At 54.3% G+C, this 9,809-nt stretch overlaps 1 protein-coding gene across 2 annotated transcripts in view; it reads right to left on the bottom strand.

Annotated features, from left to right (window-relative positions):
- The window catches only part of Zfand3 (zinc finger AN1-type containing 3), a 188,909-nt gene continuing 179,100 nt past the window's right edge, over positions 1-9,809 (bottom strand). For both annotated transcript variants that reach the window (XM_021221437.2, XM_029533007.1), the window contains one exon: positions 1-1,965. In XM_021221437.2, the coding sequence (XP_021077096.1) occupies positions 1,811-1,965 (155 nt within the window). In that variant the 3' untranslated portion in view covers positions 1-1,810. The remainder of the gene's footprint in view (positions 1,966-9,809) is intronic.

Raw genomic sequence — 9,809 nt, 5'->3', positions numbered from 1 at the left:
TCCATATGATTGGTTTAATTTGTTTCAGCAGGAGAAAAAAAAAAGAATAAAGTTACAAGATTCTTTTAATATTTTCACAATGTTAAACTAAAACTGAGCTCTAGGCTATGTGTGTAAGTCAATCTAGGACACAAAGGGTTAAATAAGACTTCCTCTTTAAAGATACAAGAACTTCAGCTTCCCTTACACGTAACAAACTTCACAGAACAGACACTGTAGGGAGCAAGCCCTTCCCCCCAGCCAGCTCTCCCAGCAGAGTGAACCTGGCTGCGGTCCCTGGGCACATGGTCCCCAGCGCCCCCTCCCAGTGCTATGGGGACCTGAGGGCCTAAGAAGGGTTCATGGCGCCTCACTGAGGATGGCCATGTGATGGCCGAGGGCTGTGGCTTAACAACAGTGGTAAACGCTAGGCAGACCTGGCACCTGCGCCCTGGGCTGCCCTAGAGTGAGGCGCTGGTCTGGGTCCTGAAGCAAGAATTAAGGCTGGAGATTCTGCACTGGATCCCCGTGGGGGTGCAGATGGGGTGGGAAGAACATGATTTACTATTTACTGTTTTGGATCAAGACAACATTGTACTTGCAGATGTGTTCAATGCAGATGTGCTCCTCTGGAGAGCAGACCTTGCTCAGCTACACAGAGGGAAGTCACTGGGCTAGACGTGGGCAGCTCCATGCCAAGCCACAATCTGGGACAGGTGGCACCTGTGTGGCACTTAGACCTGATCCAGGCTTTCAAGGGACTCCTAGAATCTCCCCAGCCCCGCCCACCTGACTGTTAATGTTTTCTACCCAGCCCCACCTACCTGCCCCACTGAGGCCCAGGCTGAGAGCGGCCCCCCCACCCACAGCCCCACTCAATGCCACACACACCAGGCCCCGTGCAGTCCACTGTCTTCCCTTCCTGAACTTGTCCTGAGGTGGGTGCCTGGCTGTCCTCAAACTATGGCTGCATATGGGATGGCGGCAGCGGCTCCCTCCGTGCGCTCACCCGCTGTGTGCTCACTAATTCAAACTCCAAAGAAAGAAATCTGGTCACCAAGGCCCAGGTGCAAGCCTCAGCCCCAGGGCTGTCACGAGCAACGCCATTGCCCTTGGCAAGCTACAGCCAGAGCCAGTGGGTCACGACCACGGATCCTGTGCAGAAAAGGTGGGGATCATGCGTGGACTAATCTTGAGTGGATCTAATTTTCAAAGTGAAGTTGTCTCTTGTGTGATGAGTTTTCCCGGAACAACAGGTAAAAAGCTTCTTCCATAGAATCTGTCCCCACCCTGACTTCCAGCGCTGAGGGAGAGAGGGCACAGCCTAGCCCAGCCACATGGCCAGTCTCGGCAGCTTCCTGTGGCCAAGGCACGCGTGGCCATCAGGTCCTGCTGGGACCAAGGGAAAGTGAAGAGGTGAAAGGCCGACCACGGAAGAGTTTCTGTCAAAGCTGCCGGCGTGGGCGCCGAGGCCCGCGCCTCCTCTACGGACTCAGCCTGGTCTGGACACTTTCCGCTTAAGGCTTTTGTAAGTCTGACTCCAGCAGTGACAGGCATGTGTTGTTGTAAATCCACTAGCCATGCTCAAAACAAATATTCTTCATGTTTTAATTTTATACAATGGCTAGCAGGCACCTTAGTAACCAGCCAGAAATCAATTTCATCCACCATCAACCCCTAAACTACAGTACCAGGATGGCTGGCTAAAGAAAGGAAACGGCCGGCTGTGGTCTGACGCGTGCCCAGTACAAGGTGTCTGGCTGACTTTGTCCTAAATAAGGCTAACATTAGTGAACTAAGAACAGCGTCGTGTGGTGGCCGTGCCTGGCCTTCAGGAGCACCCCTCCCCGATGCGCTGGCAGGAGCGCCCCACTTTCCGGTCCAGTTTCACCATTTTCATGATGGCTTCCTCTCGCCCGCGGCCCATGTGGTCGAACGTACAGTCGTGCTGCTCTGGGAGGCGATGTAACATACAGAACACGTAGCCTGCAAGGAGGGAAGCAGAGGAGACAAACCATTAGGCATCCACAACAAGAGGGCTCAGGCAAGAGACACAGGATCAGTGCAAGGCTTCATGTTGCACCCCACCCTTTAGCACAGGCCTAGCATTTCCCACCCCCAGCTTCTGGCACAGTGGGATCTGCAGCATGTGCGCTGGGAAATGTGTTGGCATTGGCCTTGCCCAATGCAGCAAATGAAGAGCGACCCGAGGGTCACAGAAGCGGCTCTGCACCCACGCCAGCTCCAGCAGGGATCGAGTCCCACTTACAAGTGAATGGGGTTCCTGTCAGAAGATGGGGGGACACACAGGAGAGGAAGAATGCAGGAGGGTTGAGTGTGATGGCATCTGATCTAACTATGCTCTAACGCCCCAAGAGGGCAGAGGCGGCTGCGGGTCTAAGGGGGACACGGGTCTGGCACGTAAGAGAAGCCCAACAACAGAGGAGAGACCTCAGAGCAAGATGTACAGGCGGACAAGGGTGCACTGGGGAAATGAGGAAGAGGCCGTGGGGTGCCAAGACCTCAGCTCACGGAATAAAGGAAAACTCAGCCGATAGAGGTCGCCTGTCTCCTCCCTAGGAGATCCTCGCAAGAGGGCCAACAGCCAGGGTCCATCACTGCCTGGTCCTCACCCACCTCTCAGACCTGCGGGCCTGGGATGGCAGGCCTTGGTGGATACAAATCCGTTCCTAACCGGCTTCCTATGTGTGCAGCAGCTCACAGGGACACCCCTCCTTTAAGCTCAAGTCCAGAAACCAACAGGTGGCTGCCCTCGGCCTCTGCATCTGTATAGATCCTGGACACCAACTGTCCGGAGAGGACGCAGCCCTGGAGGCAGAGGAGTCACTCATGACTCACTGGCCGCCCTGGGTTTTCTGACTAACTTCACCCAGAAGATGCTGGAGGCAGAGGAGGGCAGGCAGGGTCTTAGAAGACAGAACCGCCATTCACCCTGCGCGGCAGCTGCTTGCTTAGGCTGTGTTAAAGGGCACACACATGCAGCCGAGGGCTGGAGGGGTACGGCCCAAGCCATCCACTGTTCGAGAAACACATTATTAACCACTTCCCAGGGAGAGCAGGGCAATATGTTTGACTCTAAATTGGGACTGGGTTTGAGGAAAAGAATAGAGATGAAATTTTTGTCTCTTGAGAAGCTAAGCTCCCACTTGGTGGAGAAGCAGAGTTAAGATTAATGAGCTTGTGTGTTACACTTACTGATAAGTTCATTACTCCAGATATTGGATAGCAGTTGTCTTCTCCTGAAGGGTTCCACAGCAGAGACCTGCAGCTCTCAGTACACAGCCCCACCCAACAAGCTAAATCATCTTTCATGAACAAAGCCCTCACCTCGGGGGGCGGGGTGCTGCCAAGCTGGGGCACCAACCCTGACAGTTCTCCTTCCATCAGAAGGCTAGGAGTGGTCTCGCCTGAGGTACAAGCTGCTCAGTTCATCTCAGACCAGAGTCAAAGCAGACCCAGGGGGCAGAGTTCCAGTGTGTCCCCTTCCTTTGGCAAGGGACACACACTGGCAGCCCTGCCCACTAAGAATCTGGGAGCCAAGGACCTCCACTCGAGGCCCATGCTCCATGGCCGTGGGATGCAGCCAGCGTCTGCTCTGAGCTCTGCAGGCCAGAGGCTTGCTTAGCAGCAGCTGTACTGCACAGCACAGGCTCCCACGGCGCCACGGCCACACCCACATGGGGGCTGGGTAGTAGCTGTAGATTACACTCCAGTCCTGGCATGCTCACTCACCAGGCACAGGGCAGCTACTGAAAACCACTGCGGCCTGAGGGAGCCCTGCGCTGTGTGCTAAGTGCTGACTGAGAGGTAGAATTTCATTTTTAAAACAAAAGAAAATGGGAAGTTTCTTGCAAAAAAGAACTAGAGGTGGCACACAGGCCGAGCAGACGGGAGTCGGCCATCTGAACACTCCCAGAAGCTGCTGCAGGGATCTCCATCACTCTCGAGATGGTTGAGGTTACCACCTGCTTATGGCTGGGCTAGCCTTGGCATTTCTCTCAGTCAGTCATTTGAAACTACACGGCAAGGCCTTCAAGGCCTGCAAGTTCTAGGAGTCTCAGAAACAGAGGGGGACAAAAACAGTCCTGGGTCCTTTCTTGAAAAGGCTAAAGAAAGTGGCCCCAGATGGGATGGAGACGTAAGCGTCAGAGCTGTGATGCCATCGCTGTTACTCCCAGGGCCTCACACAGTTCAGGTGAGGCTCACTCCTGTGACACACCAAGTGCTCACTACACAGACCCCGACCCCTTCTCAGCAGCATGCACTTTCGAAAGCAACTTCCATGTACTGGCTCGGCCGCCCGCACTACAGTGTAAGTGCTTTACAGGGACTGGAATGGTTGACCCACACAACCCCAACATGCAACACTGTCTCCGTGCCACTCCAGAGCCCAGGAAGGTGAGCTCCTTAGACAACAGCTTGAAGCTGGCCCTCCTCCAAGGTGTCGGAGCCATTTCAGTAAAACTCTACCAAGCGCTCAGAAGGAGAGTGCTAGAGAACACGCCCTCCAGTAGAGAGGAGGGCAAAGCAGCAGCCGGCTCCCCACCCCGGGCTGTGCCTGCCTCGCCCCTCTGGACTGCACCCTTTATGTGGACCAGCCACTGTCCCCAATTCTGACAGACCACTCTAGACATGGACAGAAGAGCGAGAGAAAGCCAAGCACATGTGTACCATCCCCATACCTGGGATGTAGGCTGGACGGTCTCCCCCTTAACCTGAGAAGACCCCTTCGACCAGCAGACAGCACTAGGAAGATGAGTGGCCATATCACACAGGTCTCCCCAGGCCTGCAGACTGTGTAGCAGGAGAGGCCTGGGGCCTAGTACAGAACTTCCATCTACAGTGAAGCTGCACTGAGGAGAGACAGCGAGGCCACAGCTGACTTACCCAGAACACAGAGGAGGAGGGAGAAGCAGGCCAGAGCCATGATGGTTAAAGTGCATACAAGTTTTCCAAAAGACGACCTGGGTTTGTTTCCCCGGCACCAACTACAGCAGCCCCTACCCGTCCACAGCCCCAGTTCCGGGGCATCCAATGCCTTCTTCTCACCTCCGTAAGCACAGATGTGTGTGGAGAAGTGGAAGGAGAAACCAGAGGCCCAGCCAGAGGTGTAACATCTGGATTGAGATGCAGAACACATGGCTCTGCACCAGATGTGAAAATGGCGTCCAGTGACTGATGTGTAAAATTGCCATCCGGTGGAAAACAGACTTTTCACCCTCTTAATCCATGGCAAATGCTCACAGCAGACAGGTGGTGACTGTCTAGCCTGGACACTGGGGGCACGCACAGTGCCACCGTAGTCCTGCTCTGCTCCTGTGCAAATACCGACAATAATCACCGCCTGAGACACCAGTCACCCAGCTTAGTGTGGAGGAGGCCCGGGACACAAGGTAGCCAGCTCACAGTTCCTGTCGCTGAGCAGAGATGACCACTCTGAGGATCTGAGCAGGGGTCAGGGCTGCCTTTTCCTGTGAGATATTGAGGGCAACCAGACGGCAGCGGAACCCACGCTCTGGTGTCTGCACCTAAGCCACCCCCGCAGAACGCTGCTGAGCAGCTTCATCATGGACGAGAGCACGCCACTACAGCTGGCTGACTCGTGGCTCTGGACTCGGGCTATTAATTAATTAACACTTGCTTGCCTGCACACCTCCCCCTTGAAAGCCCCAGCATGCTGTTCTATTAAAGACAGGGGTGGGACAAAGCTCAGGGTTTCTACCTAACGTTTACACTCCCCTGCTCATCTGAATCTCACACTGTTAAAGGTTCAAGTAGATCCTAAAAGCCTGACCAGCCCGGGCACCAGGCCATGCGAGAGGCTCTGCTGGGGTGCAGTGGGAGACAGCAGCACGGGCCCCAACTCTTCCAGGTCAGTACTGAATTAAGTCAGCTTTACAAGGGCAAGCAGAACCCAGGAAACCTCACGAGGGCCATCTCCAAATCACAGCACTGCAGGGACCAAATCTGATATCTAGAGAGTCATTTTAAAGAGACAGTACTGGGGATGGGGCAATCCCTCCCCTCATCGCCCACAGCATAAAACCAAGCATGGTGGCACATGCCTGTAACTCCGCAACTAAGAAGGTGTGAGAATCAGAAGTTCAAGATCACCCTTAGCTACAGAGTAAGTACAGAGCCAGCCTAGGCCACATGAGACCCTGGTCTCCAAAAAACACAACAAAGAAAATGTCCCTGACTCCTGTATCTAAATGACCAGATTGCTCCTTGGGAAAACAAATCCTGTTTTTCCAGCAAGGAAGTTTCTTAATCCTCAGGATAGCTCACGATCCCCCACTCACTCACAGGGCATGTTGGGACACGGGGGGACACCTCACTCTGGGAAAGCATTAGCCACTTACACTGCCACTAGCAGAAACCCTCAGCTTGCATCCTACCCACTGACCCAACGCCCAAGGCAGAATCTGAAGCGGAATGAGAACATCTCTGCATCAACCCCAGCTGGCGGACGGACGGACGGACGGACGGTCAGACAGGACAGCGGCTGTAGTGTGTGGGAATGGAAGGCCAGCTTTACATTCTCCTTTAGCCCTGGCTTCACATGGTAGAGGAAAGCCATTATCCAAGAACCAGAACCGGCGTCCAGCTCCAGGAGCCCAGCCTGTGCTCCGCTGGCTGCAGAAGAAAAGCATTGGCCGGGTGGGCAGGTCATCTGCCAGGGCCACAGTGGATCACCAAGCAAGCCGCCTTGGTCTCTCTTCCAAGCGAGCAAGGGAAAGGAGTTGCTATTTAGAAAAGCCCACAGCTCCTTAGAAGTCACCCCGCGTGCGAAGGCAGGGGGGGTTCCTAACGCAAAAGCACACACCTGCTTTCCCCAATCAAACGCTGAACATACAAATGCTACGTGGGCCCTCGAGAAGCAGCTTGAGGAGGGGACGGGACCTCCCCAGCAGATTCACCTCAGGCTTGAGAGCACCCAGTAGTGAGCAGTCCCACCCTGCTGGTGGCCTTCTCTATGGCTTCTCCACGACCGACTGCAGTCTGAATCTTCAGTCTGCAGTGCTTGAGACAAGCCCCTTCCCAACTCCTCACAGTCAGCCTTTCAGCCCCAGGGACCCTCTTCCAACAGTGAGTGCACTTTTCCCAGAGCTATGCCATGGGGAGGCGACTCCCAGAACCCTCTGCCATGCACTGTCTTCCTGGGTGGACAGGCCTCCCAGAAGCCAAAGGCAGATGCTTCCGGCCTAGCGTGCTCCCCGATCCCGCTGACTGCACTGCCCTCCAGGGCACTCCCCGATGGCTGCCTCTCACACAGCCAGAAGAGCCCCTCGACTCCCATGGCAGCTTATTCCAGCTCTAAAGTTACTTGCAAGGCTTTGCACCGGTTATTCTGCTTCCTGAAGCCAAAACACGCTTCTATGGTTTCCCATGCACCCCTGCTGCTGCAGACAGAACCTGTTTCTTTCAAAGTAATGAAGAGAGGTCACAGCCACACTGTGTTCCCGAAACCTAAGGGACAACCATGAGAGTGAGGGGATAGTTGGTCCTCACTCTCCTCTCAGCAGCTGCCACCAGCCTGACTCCTGGCATCTGTGCTTGCCCATGCTTGGTGATGTCACCTTTCTGCTTCCCTCCTCACTGGCTGCTACTCTAAAAGCAAGGACCCTGCATCAAGTCCCACTGGCACCCAATGCTGAGCCACATTGCAGAAGAGCTCCGATATCCAACTGCGGATTCCACAGCCTCTGTAGTCCTGTGCTCAGAACAGAACCTCAATCCTCCTGAGCCTCCCGGGACTGACTGACCCAATCTTTCCTGCCTCATAACTGGCGACTACCTACCCAGCTGTGACTCACGTTAGATCCCCGAGTCCCTGCCTCCCCTGCTTCTAACAATGAGTGGTTTCTGCAGACAACCCCTAAATCAGGCCTGAGCTTACCTGGCTCTCAACTGCATGTGAAAGCTGCACCGCAGGAACCAGGGCACTGTGCTGAAGGAACATGGAAGGCCAGGGCTCCATGGGCTTGCCAAAGGCCCCTCTCCCACAGCATTCGGAAGGACTTTGGGACATATGGGTTACCATTTAGGATGCACTTATTTCATATGAATTAATTCCTCTTTAAATACAATAATGGAATATATGAATATAATAAACTTCAAATTGTATAAAGTAACAATCAACAAAAAAGTCTCTCATCTTACTTTCTGTTACACTTCCTGGAGACCAAGCCACCACGGCCACCAGCCCCTAAGGATTCTTGAGGTCTTCTCTACCACAGGGGGATTTTTACAATGTAAATCAGATGATGTCACTCCGGTGCTTAAAAAAAAACCTTCGGTGCTAGAAATAATAAACTTACCAAGGCCAACAAAAGCCCCTGGCTGGGCACTGCGGTCCCCACTCTCCTGCCACACCACAGGACCCCAGGCACTGGCTGTTCACACAGGCCCACACCACGGGACCCCAGGCACTGGCTGTCCACACAGGCCCACACCACGGGACCCCAAGGCAATGACTGTCCACACAGGCCCACACCACGGGACCCCACGGCACTGGCTGTCCATACAGGCCCACACCACGGGACCCCACGGCACTGACAGTCCATACAGGCCCACACCACGGGACCCCACGGCACTGGCTGTCCACACAGGCCCACACCACGGGATCCCATGGCACTGGCTATCCACACAGGCCCACACCACGGGATCCCATGGCACTGGCTATCCACACAGGCCCACACTGTCGTCTTGGTCCAGGATGCCTCCTCCCAGGCAGCCTGCTGTGAGTTCTCTATGCCTTGGTGATGCTTCTACCTGAGGTGTCTGAGTGCTCTGTGTGCCCCACGTGCTGCACACCTCCCCCAAAGAGAACAACACGGAGGCAGATTCTCATTCCGTTCTTCTAGGAGTCAATGAAGACAGACAATAAATAACTTTATCTAACAGACAACTTACTAAAAACAAGAGAATTACTTGTAGTATGAAGGGACACAATGTTAACAAAGGTGCCTCCCCCACCCAAGTAGTCCAGCCACCATCACTGACTGACATGGACATGTGTGTGCACCAACAGGTTTATTTTTCTACTGCTGTTCCACAGAGACATGTAAGGACAGCATGCGAGGCTGTGGGGTCACAGATGAGCTGGGTAGACGGACAGTGAAGTCACTTCAGTTCAGGCCTCCACTTCTGCCTGCTTCCCATCACCGCACTAGTATGTTGGTCAGTTACTCAAGATTCAACAGAAAATTAACCTGGTACAACAGCTCGGCTCTAGGGAAGAGCGATTTAATTGAAGTAAGAGCATTAACATAAATCTGGCCCCTTAACTTGTAAATCTAGATAGAGCCTCCCTCTCTTCCTGGGTAAATCTGTAGCTTGACAGGGCGAGTACAGAGAAGCATGTCGCCCATGTATTAATGACAAGGACTCACAAGCCGTCCCGTGTTGACTCGGCTCCCCCTCCCGAGGGCCAGGACTGACCCAGACCAAGAAGGATGTTGGCGTGGGTGGAGGGAGCATCCTGTGATCAAGGAGGTAGAGGCTTGTTGGGCCTTGCAACACTCCAACGGCAGCTGCCAGACCGCCTCTGGGGGTCAGGAGTCAGGGGTCAGTCCATATGACTTGTCTGCCACCCCCACACAGCCCAGGTCCAGCCAGTTCCCGTGTGGCAAAAGCAGGCATGCTGACAACCAAATACTCAACAGAAATTCTGGCTTGAGAGAGCATTCAACGCCAGTCCAGACCTGCTCCCTGCAGCCCTGTAGGATCGCGCTAGAAGATGCCGAGTGAATGAGACCTCTGAAAGACAGCTCCTCAACAGCTGGGAGCTCACAGGCTAGCCGGCC

This window comes from Mus pahari, chromosome 21 (genome assembly GCF_900095145.1).
Source record: "Mus pahari chromosome 21, PAHARI_EIJ_v1.1, whole genome shotgun sequence".
NCBI classification, from domain to species: Eukaryota; Metazoa; Chordata; class Mammalia; order Rodentia; family Muridae; genus Mus; species Mus pahari.
The sequence above is the reverse complement of the archived record's forward strand: the minus strand, read 5'-3'. Positions and strand labels throughout refer to the sequence as shown.